The 18,785-nt window shown below is 50.0% G+C and overlaps 1 protein-coding gene across 1 annotated transcript; it reads right to left on the reverse strand.

Annotated features, from left to right (window-relative positions):
* Positions 1–1,049: 1,049 nt before the first annotated feature.
* On the reverse strand, positions 1,050–18,683 carry lrig2 (leucine-rich repeats and immunoglobulin-like domains 2). Its single transcript, XM_064304050.1, has 18 exons — positions 18,024–18,683; positions 16,810–16,884; positions 16,254–16,388; positions 15,574–15,717; positions 15,055–15,198; positions 14,356–14,499; positions 13,354–13,497; positions 12,776–12,856; positions 12,401–12,472; positions 10,940–11,008; positions 10,213–10,376; positions 9,005–9,316; positions 7,700–7,981; positions 6,665–7,105; positions 6,083–6,235; positions 5,534–5,677; positions 5,006–5,275; positions 1,050–4,217 (listed from the first exon to the last, which is right to left on the reverse strand). The coding sequence occupies exons 1-18, from the start codon at positions 18,203–18,205 to the stop codon at positions 3,985–3,987; spliced, it is 3,189 nt and encodes a 1,062-aa protein (XP_064160120.1). The 5' UTR covers positions 18,206–18,683; the 3' UTR covers positions 1,050–3,984.
* Positions 18,684–18,785: the final 102 nt, after the last annotated feature.

Genomic DNA, 18,785 nt, shown 5'->3' on the forward strand with positions numbered 1-18,785 from the left:
TAACAGAAATCAGCACTCACACACAGCTATCAGCACATCGACAGCTAACAGAAATCAGCACTCACACACAGAACAGAAATCAGCGCTCACACACAGAATAGAAATCAGCGCTCACACACAGAATAGAAATCAGCACTCACACACAGAATAGAAATCAGCGCTCACACACAGAACAGAAATCAGCGCTCACACACAGAACTAACAGAAATCAGCACTCACACACAGAACAGAAATCAGCACTCACAGAACAGAAATCAGCGCTCACACAGAACAGAAATCAGCGCTCACACACAGAACTAACAGAAATCAGCACTTAGACACAGAAAATAAATCAGCACTCACAGAACAGAAATTAGTGCTCACACACAGAACTAACAGAAATCAGCACTCACACACAGAACAGAAATTAGTGCTCACACACAGAACAGAAATCAGCGCTCACACACAGAACAGAAATCAGCGCTCACACACAGAATAGAAATCAGCGCTCACACACAGAACTAACAGAAATCAGCACTCACACACAGAACAGAAATCAGCACTCACAGAACAGAAATCAGCGCTCACACAGAACAGAAATCAGCACTCACAGAACAGAAATCAGCGCTCACACACAGAACAGAAATCAGCACTCACACACAGAACAGAAATTAGTGCTCACACACAGAACAGAAATTAGTGCTCACACACAGAACAGAAATCAGCGCTCACACACAGAACTAACAGAAATCAGCACTCACACACAGAACTATCAGCACGTTGAGAGCTAAAGAAGCACTGGGAAGCCAGAGGATTTTTACCTGGCAGATACGACCACCATAGTGGGCATGTTTAAAAAGATGGCACCACAAACTTGGGACCCAATATTACAGCCTGGACTGGCCCCATTCAGACATGTTACTCCCGATAGGTGTACCAGTCATTCATAGCCTGCAACTTTCTGGAAGCTGTTCCAAAATGTTAGTGTCACACTACCACACAGTTCACTTCTATACTGTAAAAACTCATAAGGAAATCTCCAGAACAGCCAAACATTCAGATCGTGTACAAACAATGTATGAGTCTGTGTTTATTGTTTTAAGGACGGCTACATTTCAGGGTTTTCTTTATTTTTTTTTTTACATGCTTTACAGAATGTACAATTACTCAACATTTAAAAATGACATCAAAAAAAGGAATGCATGTTTTTTTTTAACAATACAAAAACAAGCAGCATTTTAGTATTGCCAAAGCATAGAAGTGGTACTTTGGTATAAACGTGAAACAATATTGGCAGAGGAACACAAAGTATAAGAGACAATGAGTGGCATTATGTGGCAGAATCATATTAAACAAAAACCCATCAGATATCTGACACGGAAAGGCCTGAACTGGCAGCTCTACTGAGACACAGCTGTGCCAGAGCACGGAGATCCCAGAACAGAGAGATTCCAGAGCAGAGAGATCCCAGAGCACGGAGATCCCAGAGCAGAGAGATCCCAGAACAGGGAGATCCCAGAACAGGGAGATCCCAGAGCAGAGAGATTCCAGAGCAGAGAGATCCCAGAGCATGGAGATCCCAGAACAGGGAGATCCCAGGGCAGAGAGATCCCAGAGCAGAGAGATCCCAGAACAGGGAGATCCCAGAGCAGAGAGATCCCAGAGCAGAGAGATCCCAGAACAGGGAGATCTCAGAGCAGAGAGATCCCAGAGCAGGGAGATCCCAGAGCAGGGAGATCCCAGAACAGAGAGATCCCAGAGCAGAGAGATCCCAGAGCAGGGAGATCCCAGAGCATGCACTTCAGCTCACTGTCCACAGGAGTAAACTGCTCATTTAACGGCCTTTTTCAGGAACTCGCTGTTAAAATGCTGAAACAGTAAAGGGAATAGAGAAGCAGACACAAGGCCAAAGGAGTGTAATCATCATGTGCCAAGGCGAGATGGCAGAGAGTAACAACTCACACACCTCCTGAACAAGGTCACTGAGCACAGGCCATAAAAACTACTCCCACAAAAACAGTAATGTATCAGGTGAAAGGGTACACATAGAGAGAGAGAGAAAAAGAGAGAGGGAGAGAGAGAGGGAGAGCTTCAAAAGCAAGGCACAGTATTTTTCAGCAATGGGAAATGGAGTGCCCAGCTATCTTTGGAAGTGTCCTGTTAGCCAGCATTCACACAGTAAAAATATAGCAAAATATTGGAAAACTGCTGCCTGAAGAAACTGGCAAATGAATTTTTAAAAGGAGTTCAGTTCAAATAATACTCACTTGCACAGCCTTTATAGCCAATAGTCTACTGCAAAACCTTCAGTCCCATGGTATGAATTTAGCCACACTGATTAAAATGATTTTAAAAAAATTAAACTGCACATTTCTTTAGAAATATCACTTTCTAAAAAAGAATGTTTAATGCTTTGCAGTAGAAAGCCAACAGGGAAGCATTTCCACCTTACAGGCATGCAGGGAAATGTATGCACACAATTCTTAAATAATAACTATATGTGCACATTCATACACCATTTATTCCTTATTTTGCTCTGAAAAAGAATCCCTGGCTCGAATGTAAAATGGTCACTCTCCCATTCCTGTAAAAACACACAGCAAATTCAAGATAATAATGCCGTTAAAAAGCTATAAAACAAAAAAGAAAACAGAAAAGAGGAAGAGGCCATGCAGACTGCACAGGAAGACAGGAGCAGCCAGACCCAGCGTGACACAGCATCGGATCAGTGACCAGGAAAAGGCGGGTGGAACACTGACATCATCACGCGTGCGTCTCAAACAATTCAATCCCACAATCCCCCTCCCTCCTCCCTCACCCCCAACTAGTCACACGCACGCACACTAGCACAGACATAAAGTGCACACGCACACACACAAACCCCCCCCACACACATACGCGCGCGCACACACACACAAGCACGCACAAGCACACACAAGCACATGCGCACACACACACACTGATTCAGAACCATGTGCTAATATACACACAGACATACACAAACACACAGGTTTGACAACTCCGAACAAACTGTCAACAACACCACAACTGTAAAATGTGCAATATAACATTTCTTTAGCTTGCCTGATATGCTTTCTTTAAAAAAATACAATATGACTCATGCCTTTGCGTGTACACACGCACACGCACGTACACCAACAAAAAAGCCCAGCAGTTTAGAAGGCCGCTAAAGGAATATGATTGGAGGCCAGCACAGTGGGAGGGTCACTGCTGGAGGCGGGCTTTAGGGGGCGAGCTGGCCAACAGGTAACAATGACTGGATGTAGAAACGGATGATTGACAGGCGATAGACCACGCCCCCGAACCCTGTACCATGAAAGCAACAGGTCCAGAGCTTTCTTAATCTCCCCTAAGAGTCTTTTGAGGCTTGGGGCTCCTCCAAGACCCCATTTTGAAAGGAAGGGGACGGGTTGTCTCCTAGTACCTTTAGTGGAAGGCCAGAGGAAGAAGATGAAGATGAAGGCAGGTGTCCTGCGTGGAACAGTGGGGCTGCAGAGAAGAGTCCTGCAGTGCGAAGGCTGAAACTACTCCTCCAGAAACACAGTCATCACCATGCCCCGCCCACAGCCCCGCCCACAGCCCTGCCACTGCCCCACCCGCTGCCCCGCCCAGGCATGGCTGCAGGGTGTTGGACTGAAGACTACCTGTCCAGCCGCTGTTTTTCCAGCTTAGAGTAGAGTTTAAAAAAGGAGACGAAGGTCACTGGGGGAATGTAAACATAGAAAACTGCAGATAGCAAGACATCCCTCTGTCCCTGTGTGTGTGTGTGTGTGTATGTGCGTGCCTGTGAGAGGGTATGTGAGTGTGTATGTGTGAGAGGGTATTTGAGTGTGTGTGTGTGTGTGTGTGAGCATGAGAGGGTGTGTGTGTGTGTGAGTGTTTGTGTGTGTGAGAGGGTATGTGAGTGTGTGTGTGTGTATGTGAGTGTGTGTGTGTAGATGCAGTGACAGAGGGAAGGTCAGGAGGAGGTGGTAAGGGGGGGCTCTATGTGGGACCCCTGTGCTCCTGGGGGGGGTTAGTCCTGTTGGAGGCAGTGCAGTGGTCCTGTGTGCGGGGGCCAGGAAGGGCCTCTCTGTCCGGGACACCCTCCGCATCGCTGCGCCGCCCCCCCCCACCGAGTCGGGGCTCCTCATGAACGCTGACCGCCAGCCGAGAACGTCCCTGGGGTCCCCCCCCCAGAGAGGAAGGGCTGTCCCCCCAAAACGACCGAGGGACATCTGCAGAGAAGAACAGAGAGAGGGGTATTACTGCACCCCCACCTTAGAGAGGGGTATTACTGCACCCCCATTAAAATTAGGGTTCGGCTAGGGTTAGGAAAACGGTAAGTCTGAGGGTGTTGGTACCTTTACAGTTAGGACGGGTTCGTTTTTCATTTTGGATGAGCCAAATATTTTCCCTACTAGCATGGGTACCTATGACCATATATGAATTTATGCATATTTTTTCAGGGAAAACATTTTTTTTTATGACCTCAAACATATTATTTTGCATTTGTATTATTGAATTTATGATATTTACTTGGTTTTTCATCTATTTTAAATGAATAATCAGATGTTTTCAATGGTATTTATGGCTTTAATTAGGTTTTAGCGCTCAAATTATAGTTCAGTTAGGGTTAGGGTGAGGAGGGTGAGGGTTGAGGTGTGGGTGAGGGTTTGGGTGAGGGTTGGGATGTGGGCGAGGGTTGGGGTGTGGGTGAGGGTGTGGGTGAGGGTTTGTGTGTGGGTGTGGGTTGGGATGTGGGTATGGGTGAGGGATGGAGTGTAGGTAAGGGTGTGGGAGTGGGTTTGGGTGTGGGTGAGGGTTGGGGTGTGGGTTGGGTGTGGGTGAGGGTTGGGGTGAGGGTGTGGGTGAGGGTTGGGGTGTGGGTGTGGGTGAGGGTTGGGGTGTGGGTGTGGGTGAGGGTTGGGGTGAGGGTGTGGGTGAGGGTTGGGGTGAGGTGTGGGTGATGGTTGGGGAGGTGTGGGTTGGGTGGGTGAGGGTGAGGGGTGAGGGGAAGCCTTACCGCCGTGGCCGCTGGAGCAGAACATGGCGGGGGGGTCCTGGTTGTGGAAGATGGCGGGGGGGTCCTGGCTGTGGAAGATGGCGGGGGGGTCCTGGCTGTGGAGGAGGCCGTCCCGCGTTGGCTCCGGCCCCAGGGCCCCCTCGCCGGCCGCACCTTTTTCCAGCGCGTCGTCTTCTGCCAGGTAGGCGTACGGACAGTACTCCCGCGTGCGCGAGTAGATGTTAGCGTTGTCATAGCAATCTGAACAGATCACCAACGAGCCGGCACCACCTGATTGACAGAAGCATAGCAAGCCACGTCACACCTACTGACACCTAAGAGATCCTGTTACTGACCTGCAGGTAGGCCACTTTACAGCCTTTTTAAATACACTCTGAATTTCCATGAAATAACACTGCAGATTACACAGGGAGTTCTAAAGGAGGCGGGGCTTATTCCCCTCCAATCAGCTGTGTGTTCTGCTAGCACCAGTGTAAGTGCCCCAGAATTGTGGGGTTCGGGTTCAGGGTTAGGGTTAGGGTTTCTCACCCGCGGGGGGCCCGGACAGCCCGTCCCGAGGGTCTGCAGGGTGCAAGCTGCTGTGCCGGGGGAACAGGGACCCCACACGGGCCTGCAGAACCCCACTCCCCTCCGAATCTGCCTCACCACCCGCCGTGTCCCCGTAGCACACACCTGCAACACACAACACCCAGAGCATCACACGCTCAGCTGGGGCTCGATTAGTCCTAGCTGAGATTATCCTGTCAGTGATTAGTGCCTAGCTCAGATTATCCTGTCTGTCATTAGTGCCGAGCTGAAATTATCCGGTCTGTCATTAGTGCCTCAAATCAGATTATCATGTCTGTGATTTTAGTGCCTAGATAAGAGTATCCTGTCTGTGATTAGTGCCTAAAGTCAGAATATCCTGTCTGTGATTGGTGCCTAGATAAGATTATCCTGTCTGTGATTAGTGCCTAAAGTCAGATTCTCATGTCTGTGAGTAGTGCCTAGCTGAGATAATCCTGTCTGAGATTAGTGCCTAAAATCAGATTATCCAGTCTGGGATTAGTCCTAACTGTGGCCATATCGGGGGTTTACCGTCGGGGCCCTTGTGCGCACAGCCGTTGGGCAGCGGGGGCATGAGCTGCTGGTGGCTGCCCGCCTCAGAGCCGCTGAAGCCGTCCTGGGGCTCAGACAGCGTGCCCTGGGAGGAGAGGTAGCTGGGGATGTCCGCTGGCAGGTTCATCTCATCTATAGAGAGAGAGAGAGAGGGAGAGGGAGAGGGAGAGGGAGAGCGAGAGCGAGAGGAGGAGGGAGAGGGAGAGGGAGAGAGAGGGGGGAGGGGGAGAGGGAGAGAGAGAGAGAGAGAGGGGGAGGGGGAGAGGGAGAGAGAGAGGGGGAGGGAGAGGGAGAGGGAGAGCGAGAGCGAGGGGGAGGGAGAGGGAGAGGGAGAGAAAGAGCGAGGGGGGGGGGAGAGAGGGAGAGAGAGAGAGAGAGGGGGGGGGAGGGGGAGAGGGAGAGAGAGAGGGGGAGGGAGAGAGAGGGGGGGAGAGAGAGAGAGAGAGAGAGAGGGGGGGGGGGGGGAGTGTCAGTCTTCCGTGATCAGCTGACCTGTGATGTGATGATCAGCTGACCTGTGATGCGGTGACCAGCTGACCTGTGATGCGGTGACCAGCTGACCTGTGTGCGTGATGCTGTAGTCTTCACTCCGCCTCCTCATGTGGTAGATGACGATGACCCATACGAGCGAGGTCCCCACCACGCAGCACACCACCACGATGATGACGATGCCGGCGGTGGTCCAGCCGTCCTGCGTGTAGGCGGCGGGCGGGTCGCAGTTGGGGGCGGGGGACAGGCTGAGGTAGACGTGCCCGCGCTCGGTGCCCAGCGTGTTGGACATGCTGCAGGTGTACTTGCCCACGTCGGCGGGACCCGCGTCCACGATGATCAGCAGCTGGTTGGCAGCGGCAAAGAAGTGGCGCTCGGTCAGGACCAGCGGCCCGTCGTCCTTGGTCCAGTTGAGGCGGGGGGCGGGGCTTCCGCCCGCGATGCACTGCAGGACCGCCGTCTCGCCGCGCGCCACTGTGCGGTCCTCCAGGGGGCGCAGGAAGGACGGCGTTTCTGCAAGAAACCGGTTAAAGAGGGAAGCTTATACAGCGTGTTATATACAGCACTACTGCAGCACTGAGCCACCATGCATTTTACAAACACACACATACACGCACATAAAGTCTCACCCAGCACAGTGAGTGTAGCATTAGCATAAAGTCTCACCCAGCACAGTGAGTGTAGCATTAGCATAAAGGCTCACCCAGCACAGTGAATGTAGCATTAGCATAAAGGCTCACCCAGCACAGTGAGTGTAGCGTTAGCATAAAGGCTCACCCAGCACAGTGAGTGTGGCATTAGCATAAAGGCTCACCCAGCACAGTGAGTGTAGCGTTAGCATAAAGGCTCACCAGCACAGTGAGTGTGGCTAGCATAAAGGCTCACCCAGCACAGTGAGTGTGGCATTAGCATAAAGGCTCACCCAGCACAGTGAGTGTAGCGTTAGCATAAAGGCTCACCCAGCACAGTGAGTGTAGCGTTAGCATAAAGGCTCACCCAGCACAGTGAGTGTAGCGTTAGCATAAAGGCTCACCCAGCACAGTGAGTGTGGCGTTAGCATAAAGGCTCACCCAGCACAGTGAGTGTAGCGTTAGCATAAAGGCTCACCCAGCACAGTGAGTGTGGCGTTAGCCGAGAGGCTGCCGGCCGCGTTCTGGGCAGTGCAGCTGTACACGCCCATGTCCTCGGTCTTCACGTTGGCGATGAAGAAGATGTCATCATCGGGCATGACGTGCATGCGGCGCTCGCGGGCAGCGGGGAAGTCTGTGCCCCCGTCCTTCTGCCAGGCGATCTGGGGCGCAGGATGGCCCTCAGCCGCACACTCCAGCCGCGCCATGGTGCCTGTGCGGATGGTCAGGTCCATCGGCGTCTTCAGGAAGGACGGCAGCTCTGGGGAACAGGTACGTCTCAGGTAAGGCACAGGCAGAGCATCCACCGTGTGTGTGTGTGTGTGTGTGAGAGTGTGTGAATATCTGTGTGTGTCTGAGTGTGTGTGAGTGCGCGTTCGCGTGCGTGCGTGCGTGCGTGTGCGTGTGTGTCTGAGCGTGTGAGTGTGCGTGCGCGCATGTGTGTGAATGTGTGTGTGCGTGCGTGCGTGCGTAGGTCTGTGCGTGTGCATGTGTTATTGTGTGTGCTCATATAAACTCATGTACAGAAGCTGGCGTGGGTACAGAAGGTAGCATTGGTACAAAAGCTGGTGTGGGTACAGAAGCTGGCGTGGGTACAGAAGCTAGCGTGGGTAAAGAAGCTAGTATGGGTACAGAAGCTAGCATTGGTACAGAAGCAGGCGTTGGTACAGAAGCTAGCGTGGGTACAGAAGCTAGTGTTGGTACAGAAGCTAGTGTGGGTACAGAACCTAGCGTGGGTACAGAAGCTAGTGTTGGTACAGAAGCTAGTGTGGGTACAGAAGCTGGTGTTGGTACAGAAGCTGGTGTTGGTGCAGAAGCTAGCATGGGTACAGAAGGTAGCGTTGGTACAGAAGCTAGCGTGGGTACAGAAGCTAGCGTTGGTACAGAAGCTAGCGTGGGTACAGAAGCTAGCGTTGGTACAGAAGCTAGCGTGGGTACAGAAGCTAGCGTTGGTACAGAAGCTAGCGTGGGTACAGAAGCTAGCGTTGGTACAGAAGCTAGCGTGGGTACAGAAGGTAGCATTGGTACAGAAGCTGGTGTGGGTACAGAAGCTAGTGTTGGTACAGAAGCTAGCGTGGGTACAGAAGCTGGCGTGGGTACAGAAGCTAGCGCTGGTGCAGAAAGTAGCGTTGGTACAGAAGCTAGTGTGGGTACAGAAGCTAGCGCTGGTGCAGAAAGTAGCGTTGGTACAGAAGCTGGTGTGGGTACAGAAGCTAGTGTTGGTACAGAAGCTAGCGTGGGTACAGAAAGTAGCGTTGGTACAGAAGCTGGCGTGGGTACGTACCGTTGACAGTGAGCTTGGCCCAACTGGAGTAGTTGGAGCCGAAGTGATTGGTGACCACGCACTGGTAGCGGCCTTCATCGGTGAAGTTGACGTTGAGCAGGTGCAGTACGGTGGTGTACACCAGCTCCCCCTGCTGGTAGCGGGCGAAGTTCTGCACCTGGGCATCGTAGAGCAGCTCCCCGTCCTTGCGCCAGGCCGTGCTCATGGAGGAGTCGCTGCTGCTCGTCGCCCGGCAACTCAGGGTCACGTTGGTCCCCCTCAGCGCCACCATCGTCTCCGGGTGCTCCGCGATCCGGGGCTTTGGAAAGTCATCTGGGGGGGGGGGGGGGCAAGGGTGAGTGTGTGCACGGATGCCCGCATCATTACCAGAGCGGTAGATCTGCAGAAGCGGCCTCAGTTTGTTCAAGTGCTATTTGAACGTATCGATTTATTGGATATAAGGCTAAGCATGCGTAACTATGCGCCTATTCACGTAGGAACTGCATTGGACATTATTACCCGTTATTAGCATGCTGTCTAGCTAACTTTGCATGAAATAAAGCTAGAGCAAGGCTACTAAGCACAGCTCTGTGCTACTAAACGAACTGAATCAAATTTAATGTGGCTTACTTTTCTAGTAAGTTCGCAGCTAGCTAGCTATAAAGGCAGCTAGCCAATAGCTTGCCAGATCCTAAAGCCAGCTACAGAGCCTCGTTAGCTATATGCTCTATAGCTAAGAAAGCTACAAACGAGGCTACCAATTTGACCAATGAACCAGTGACTTGTACATACACACGCACAAAACAGTGTTCCGAAGTACATATGTGATAGCCTTGTATCCGATAAGGGATTGATACGTCCAAATGACACTTGAACCAGAAACAGACACCGTTTCTGAAGATCCACTGTTCTGGTAATTACACCCCTACCCCACTCTGGGCCTGCAGTAACTTCACAAAACCATCGATGCGGCATCATCATCATCGTCAGCCTTGTTTACATGTTCACTTTTTAAATAATATAAAGTATTACCTTGCCTGTACTAATTTGAATTTTAGGTTATTAGTGTTGTTGGATGCCCCCTTATCCTTTATGAACACCCAAGATCATCACAACAGACAATTCCACATAAACTCCAGAGAAAGCACCTATACACTATTAATGAAGCAGTGTTCCAGCGGCATTCACAACGGTAAGGGACAGTAGACCAGGCAGGGCCGATCACTCACCACAGACGAACAGGTCCGGGCTCACAGACAGGACGGGGCGGCCCAGCAGGCTGGCCGGGTGGGCACAGACGGCCGCGACCGAGTGCTGGAAGCCGCTGGCGGTCAGCCATCCGCCCATCCACTGCAGCTGGCAGTCACACAGCAGACTGCTGGAGTTCAGCAGCCTGAGGAACACACAGCTCAGCCTTTAATTACTGCCCCATCTCAGCTCCCAGTGCAGACCACAAAACGCACTGCATGCACATGCTCCTCAACAACAGAGACCAGGGACTGCCAAGGTTTGCTCCGACAAAAACAAAAATAAATGCGAAACGAACATGTAGGTAAAAACATTCACATGCAAAAGCAAGTTCATTTGAACAGAAAAACAAATCAGCAAACTTTATCTGTACAGTAACTGCTTGATTTCTTGATTTCTGCTGATGCCGTTTTAGTCCATCATGCTGCCAATAGCCCAAGAAACAGGGCTCTACACTACAATTCTTTTGAAAAGTTTAAACATTCAGCCCACAATTTCATTCCAATTAGTACTTGCGCTTTCCAGTTAGCACACAAATTTTCAGGAGCAAATGCTCCTAAAATGGGAGCACTGTAGAGCCCTGAAGTAATCTCATAATAAAGAATCTGCACTACTGCTGCTATATACTGGCTTCTCCCCAGATTTAATCTTTACTATGCATGTGAGGATTATGGGATGTCTCCGTATCCCCGGGCGCTCAGGACTCACAGGGTCTTCAGCTTCATGTGGGAGAAAGCCTCGGGGTGCACGGACATGATCCCATTCTTACTCAAGTCCCTGTCAGAGACGGGCGGAGAGCACAGAATGAGTTAACATACACTTACACACTTCCTGTTTCCTGTGATGTATGAGATCATTACAGTCTCATAAATCATTAAATAATATGAATTTTTTAACAAATATGTTTTCACTCTCAAATCTCTCCTGAAAAAATACATGTAATTGATTCATAAATAAAAATAGCTGGCTCATACATAAGTTTTTGCACTCTCAAAGAAATCTCTCCCAAACATACAAATGTACTTGGTTTCGAAATAATATGAACTGATTCACACGTTTTCACAAACAAATCTCTCTCGAACAGGCAAATGTAGTCATACATTTTAATTTATTGACACACATTATTTTTTCCGTAAAGACTAGTGTATGGGCAGCCATTTGACAATGACTCCATACGCGTTCACGCATCATTACATTACATTACAGGCATTTGGCAGGCGCTCTTATCCAGAGCGACGTACAACAAAGTGTATAATCACAACCAGGAACAAGTGTGTTGAAAACCCTAGAGGGAAGTACAGTTCCAGCATCGTCTGGAACATGTGCAGTTGTTTGCATTCTTTTATAGGTTTTTGACAGCAAGACACAAATTTTTTACACAAATGGGTTTTACTCAGCAAGTCTACTCCAGCCAATCAGATTTGAAAACATCTTTTCAATAACGCCCACAATCACAGCACACATGCTCACTCAAAGGATAAAATGAATAACTCATGTTTGTCTGGCCATATTAAATGTTAAATGCTTTCTGCCACCATGATTAACAATACAGCCTACAAACTGAGCTACAGTAACAAACATGGCAGCATAAAGCCATTTCTGCTCATGTGACTGTCAAACCACAGCGAAACTGCAGCCAAAGCATATTGCCTCCATATTATGGTTGACATCAGCAAGTCAGAACAATGTTTCCACAACCAACACAACATTTTACAGGAACTGTAAGCTAATTAACGCAAATAGCATACAATTACATCCCTAAAAAATCCCACAAAAAAGTCTGCAATAGTGGTACTGTATGTTCAAGCGGTGCCATTCTTAATTTTTCTTTTTTGGCTGGACCGCAACAGCGGGGCCAGCCCTACAAATGCGAATGTCTGTGACTGAGTGACCCTAACCCTAACCACTGGTTACACCATTGGTCAGCCTAGTTATGAAGTTACACCATTGGTCGGCCGGATCACGTGTGTTAGGTCCAGCCATACACTAGGTTTTAACCTGATCTTGTTAAAGATGATGCCTGTCGCTGAAAGCTCAAAATGCAGCCATGGGTCACACAAAACAAAAATAGGTGTTTTACTGGGTACCAGAATGGAAACGGTGTGTGAAATGATGGAGGCTGAAAAAAAGGACCCTCCTAAAACCCCCCCGCCCCCTGAGCAAACTCACAGGTGCTCCAGGGCCTCCAGCCCATCGAAGGCCTTCCTGGTGATGGATTTGATACCGTTTCTCTGCAGAACCCTGAAATAAGCACAGCAGCGTCAGACACCCCCAGGGCCCCCCATTTACTCAGAGAGCTGGGCCTGCAGGGTTTGAGTACATGGGGGCGGGGTTTGAGTGCATGAGGGCGGGGTTTGAGTGCATGAGGGCGGGGTTTGAGTACATGGGGGTGGGGTTTGAGTGCATGAGGGTGGGGTTTCAGTACATGGGGGCGGAGTTTGAGTGCATGGGGGTGGGGTTTGAGTATATGGGGGCTGGGTTTGAGTGCATACCAGGGTAGGGTGTGGATGGGTAGGAAGGGGGGGTCGGAGGGTATGTTCTTACAGTGTGTTCAGCTTCTTCATTCCATCAAACACCCCGATGGAGTCTTCAATAGCCCAGGAGATCTCATTATTTCGTATATCTCTGCAACGTCCACAAAATCACCAAAATAAGAGCCAAGGCAGAGCAATTAATCACAAACACAACACCCCCCACCCAACCCAACCCAACCAGGCCCCTAGAGCCCGAGGGTTGGGGTGGGGGTTGGAGGTGGAGTCAGGGGTTAGGGGTGGGGTAGGGGGTGATGGTGGGGTTGCGGTTAGGGTTGGGGTTGGGGGTAGGGTTAGGGGTGGGGGTGGGGTTGGTGGTGGGGGTTGGGGTTAGGGTTGGTGGTGGAGGTGGGGGTTGGGGTTGGGGTTAGGGTTGGGGGTTAGGGGTGGGGTTAGGGTTAGAGTTGGGGTTGGGGGTGAGGTTTGGGTTAGGGTTGGGGGTTAGGGTTACGGGTGGGGTTAGAGTTGGGGTTGGGGGTGAGGTTTGGGTTAGGGTTGGGGGTTAGGGTTAGGGGTGGGGTTGGTGGTGGAGGTGGAGGTGGGGGTTGGGGTTAGGGTTGGGGGTGAGGACAGGGGTGGGGGGGCTCTTACAGCGTGCGCAGGTTGGCCAGCGTGCTGAACACTCCCTCCCCCAGGTGACTGATGGCGTTCTCCCCCAGGTTGAGCTTCTCCAGCAGGCCCAGCCCAGCAAAGGCCTTCTCCTCCAACCGACTCAGCTGGTTCTGAGACAGATCACTGCAGAAGAGGAATTTGCATGCATTAGTGTGTGTGTGTGTGTGTGTGTGTGAGTGTGTGTGTGTGTGTGTGTGTGTGTGTGTGTGTGTGTGGATGTGTGTGAGGTGTGTGTGTAAGGTGTGAGTGTGTGTGTGAGTGTGAATGTGTGTGAGTGTGTGAGTGTGTTGTGGTGAGTGTGAGTGTGTGTGTGTGGTTTAGTGTGTTGTGGGTGAGTGTGGTGAGTGTGTGTGTGTGAGTGTGTGTGGAGGTGGTGTGTGGGGGTGTGTGAGTGTGTGTGGAGTGTGTGTGTGTGTGTGTTGAGTGTGTGTGAGGTGTGGATGTGTGTGTGTGGTGTGTGTGGTGTGGTGGTGTGTGTGTGAGTGGGGTTTTGTGTGTGTGGAGTGTGTGTGTGTGTGGTGTGTGTGTGATGTGTGGTGTGTGTGTGTGTGTGTGAGTGTGTGTGTGTGTGTGAGGTGTGTGTGGTGGTGTGGTGTGGGTGGTGATGTGTGAGTGTGTGTGTGTGTGTGTGTGTGTGTGTGTGTGTGTGAGTGTGTGGTGGGTGTGTGTGTGTGATGTGTGTGTGTGAGTGTGTGTGTGTGTGTGTGTGTGGTGTGTGATGTGTGTGTGTGGATGTGTGTGTGATGTGTGTGTGTGTGAGTGTGTGTGTGTGTGTGTGTGTGTGTGTGTGTGGAGTGTGTGTGTGTGTGTGTGATGTGTGGTAGTGTGGTGTGAGTGCGTGTGAGTGTGTGTGAGTGTGCGTGTGTGTGTGTGTGTGTGTGTGTGTGTGTGAGTGTGTGTGTGAGTGTGAGTGTGTGAGTGTGTGTGTGTGTGAGTGTGTGTGTGAGTGTGTGTGTGTGTGTGTGTGTGCGTGTTACTCACAGGTCCTCCAGGCGCTGGCAGAACTCCCAGGCGTCCGGGCGGATGCTGCTGATCGCGTTGTGCGCCAGGCGGAGCGAGCGTAGGCCCCGCAGGCCGTACAGCCAGCCCTTCGTCACCTCCGTCAGGTTATTGTGCTCCAGCTCCCTGCACCCCAAAACACACAGGAGCACGTCACCCCAAAACACACAGGAGACCGTCACCCCAAAACACACAGGAGACCGTCACCCCAAAACACAGGAACACGTCACCCCAAAACACACAGGAGCACGTCACCCCAAAACACACAGGAGCACGTCACCCCAAAACACACAGGAGAGCGTCACCCCAAAACACACAGGAGAGCGTCACCCCAAAACAACACAGGAGGCTAAACCCCTGGCTGAACCTCAGGCTGAACCCCTGGCTGAACCTCAGGCTGAACCCCAGTCTGAACCCCAGGCTGAACCCCAGGCTGAACCCCTGGGTGAACCCCAGTCTGAACCCCAGTCTGAAACCCCAGGCTGAACCCCAGTCTGAACCCCCAGGCTGAACCCCCAGGCTGAACCCCAGTCTGAACCCCTGGGTGAACCCCAGGCTGAACCCCAGGCTGAACCCCAGTCTAAACCCCAGGCTGAACCCCAGGCTGAACCCCAGGCTGAACCCCAGGCTGAACCCCTGGGTGAACCCCAGGCTGAACCCCAGTCTGAACCCTACACTCACAGCTCCTCCATGCCACTGAGGCCGAAGAAGGCCCCGTCCATCAGCTTGGTGATGCCGTTCCTCTGCATCTTCAGCGACTTCAGCGAGTCCAGCCCTTTGAAGGTCAAACTCTCCACGGTCTTTATCCTGTTCCGCTTCAGCTCCCTAAAGTACATGAACAGAAACAAAAGGCCTGAGCACTGCTGAAAGTAACTCGTTATCCAGCTTGGTATCAATATAAGGTAACGCTATTACTTATGTCCATTTACGGTGACTAGAGATCAACGACAGCTTGAAGAAGTACACAACCTGTGTTAGAATACAGAGGGCTCAGTATTGTGATCTTGTGGAATAATGAGTTTCTGTATTCACAGGAAGTGCAGCTGGGTGATCAGAATGAGTTCCTGTACACAAAGGAAGTGCAGTTGAAAGAGCAAACTGAGTTTCTGTACTCACAGCAAGTGCACCTGAGAGAGCAGAATGAGTTCCTGTACTCACAGGAAGTGCAGCTAAGAGGGCAGAATGAGTTCCTGTACTCACAGGAAGTGCAACTGAGAGAGCCTGAAGCCTTTCTGGGGTAGTGCAGAGATCCTGTTTCTATTCAGCTTCAGGACCAGCAGGGAGTGGGACACATTGTCAAGGCAGCCAGGTTCCAGGTTACTGATCTTATTATTGCTTAAATTCCTGGGAGAAGGACAAAGGACAGGGAGAAGTCAGACAAACCAGCAAACAACTGCTGCAGCTCAGCAGATCTAATGAAAATGTGCAGGTGTGTGTATAGATTGTAAATGTGTGTACACATGTTTACAGGTGTGTATAGTGTATAATGCATTATGGTAAAAAGGAAGTGGGGCCTGGGGTAGCCTCGGTGCATTATGGGAGAAGGGAAGTGGGGCCTGGGGCAGCCTCAGTGCATTATGGGAGAAGGGAACATGTGGGTGAGCTTTTATCAACCCTGCAAAAGGAGGAGTGAAACCAAACAGCTGTTTCAGCACAGAGAGGAGCATGCCAGCTCCCCCCCCCATCACTGCTGCTGGCAAAGACGCTGCACAGGCACACAGACACACAGATGCACAGACGTATGGACGTAGACAGGCGTACAGACGCACACAGACGCACAGACTCACAGATGCAGAGACACAGACTCACAAACGCACACACACAGACTCACAGATGCACACACACAGACGTACAGACGCACAGACACACACACAGCTTACAGGTACTTAAGCTGCATGGGAGGAAAGGCCCCAGCCTTCAGCTCAGAGATGGAGTTGGAGCTGAGATCTAGCGACTCCAGTGAGACATAGGACTGCAGCTGCTGGGTCACCAGTTCTGAAATGCGGTTGTGGACTCTGGAAAGGGCAGAATAATGCAGCTCAATCCCAGCCTGGTCTGGTTTCAGGCTCCACGCAGTGCAGGGGACACACAGGATTACACAGCACATAGAGGGGAGGGCTAAACTCATTTCAAATGTTACAAATGAAATAAGCATGAATGGGCCAATCACGGTTAATTCAGAAAATAAGCTTTCCATTTCCTTAAGTTCAAGCATTGTACAAACCTTTTTGACAGTGACACAGTATTGTGTAAATTTATGGCAAATATTATGTAGAATACAAATGCACTTAAAAGAAATAATTGCCTTTTTTCAGCTACAGGGCATTTTATAATGTAATGCATCAAACAGGAGGTACAATAAGACAGAAATCAGCAACGCAACACAACTAAGCACCAACCATGTGTACAGCACTAAAAAAAAGATGGACAACTTACAGTGACAGAGTGGTGATGTTATAAGTCACATCTCCCAGGAATGGAATCGAGGTGAATTCATTGTTATTCATATTGCTGAAGAGAGAGAAACGTTTCAAAATTAGTGGTTCTTAAAACCTGAACAAAAATCCCTCTACAGTGCAGAAAGCACTAGCCCTATCATCCGCTTTCAGCACCATTAGCAATGCACAGGTCAGCTCCCAACGCACCCGTGAGTCTGTGGCTGCTATGGAAACCACTTTCTCCATATCATATAGATGCAGGATTGCATAATTTGCCCACAATTTCTTATCCTGGATCAGAATCAGAATGACTACTTCATTGGTGGTGTTATCAAAGGACAGGTAAACCGGTTTTACACCAGATTAAAAATACTGAGCGCGAGCACTTGGTGCTCTTTGAGAAGTCGTGGGCAGATTGACAAAGCTTGAAGGGTGAAAGTACCGAACCAAAAATTCACCTTAGACTACATTCAGTTAACAAGACATAATTTCCCTGTAGTTATGCGTGTGGCAGCACAAACCGTAATGCCACACTAAGGTGCGCTCTCTAGTTTGTATTTAAATAAATGATCTAGCTTAAACTGTAGCAATAACGAGCAAATCGTTGATGGTGGACGAGCTCACTGTTTAGTATAATATTTGATTTAACTTCGTAACATTTCCAAGTTGTGGCACATCCACTTGTGCACATCACCACTTGTGCACATCAACATTGGCTCGGCTGCAAAAGAACCGTGATGTTACTCGCTAGCGAAAGTAGCTAGATTAGTAACATAAGTAATAGCCTGGCTATATAATAGGCTAACGTTGGCTAATAGTCTCGACTAGGGTCTAAATACTGTTCATAACCCTCTGCGACACTTCGCTAAACTGCACCAGATAGCCTAGCTAACGTACAGTTACTTAATTCCACATTCCGGTAACGTGATTAACGGTTGTCTAAATTAATGACTGCGCTTAAGCTAAAACAAATTAAACGTTACCAAGACCACTAACATTACACCACAACCATATAGAAAATTATTAAATTAATTTCAAAATCTAAAGTTACTATGAGTAAGATTATGTATCGTAGACTGATTGGGCATCAAGGGTGATCACAACCCAAAAGAAACGTAGACTAACTAATGTACCAGATTTAATAACGCTCTAAACGCTAAGCTAACGTTAGCACAGTTAGAGCTAGCCGTGGGCTTCGCCACAGTCGCTTACAGCTGGGTGATCCACGCAGGCGGGTTCCCCGGGACTGCCGACAACCTTTTCCGGCTGCAGTCCAGCAGGTGAGCTTTGTTGGTGGGGCCGGGACAGGAGCACGGAGTCGGGCAGGAGTCCAGACCTACGACGCTCAGGACCAGCAGGAGCAACGCCGGGGGGGTGGGCCGCCCGGCCGCCATTTTCAATTCCAACCCTGTCAACACTTTGGAGCAATTCTGGAAGATACGTTTCCAGCAACACCCGTTTTCACCTTGCAAATATGGCTATGACCAGTTAAGGTCCCAGATTAGAGCTAATTATAGAAAATATCGGCGTCATTTCCAATCCGTATTCGTTCTTCCATTGCCAAAGTAACATCCTCACAAGTTCACCCTTTCCCATAAAATCCTGTTCCGCCTTACAATCTCGGCTGCTCCCAAGAACTATCGAGCAATCTAACAATTAAAAAAACACCATCGGGGTGCAAATCGTGTCTAAAAAATATCCAGGAGGACTATCAATATACAGATATCTTGCTGTGAAGAAACTGGAAGCGCTTGTTGGAGTGTATTTTTTGTTTTGGTTTGGTCTTTTCCGACATTTTTTCGCAGGAAAAACAAAAGCGCCTTGCTTCGGTGGCACGGGATACCCTGAGAAAAGCACCGCCTCTTGGAACGTGTTTACTGTTCTATCATTCGTCAGTTGTTGTATCGATCAAAACGTACACGCACACCTATTGGTTATGACGGAGTGACGGGGAATTTATGATCCCTGTTAAAA

This window comes from Anguilla rostrata, chromosome 13 (assembly GCF_018555375.3).
Source record: "Anguilla rostrata isolate EN2019 chromosome 13, ASM1855537v3, whole genome shotgun sequence".
NCBI classification, from domain to species: Eukaryota; Metazoa; Chordata; class Actinopteri; order Anguilliformes; family Anguillidae; genus Anguilla; species Anguilla rostrata.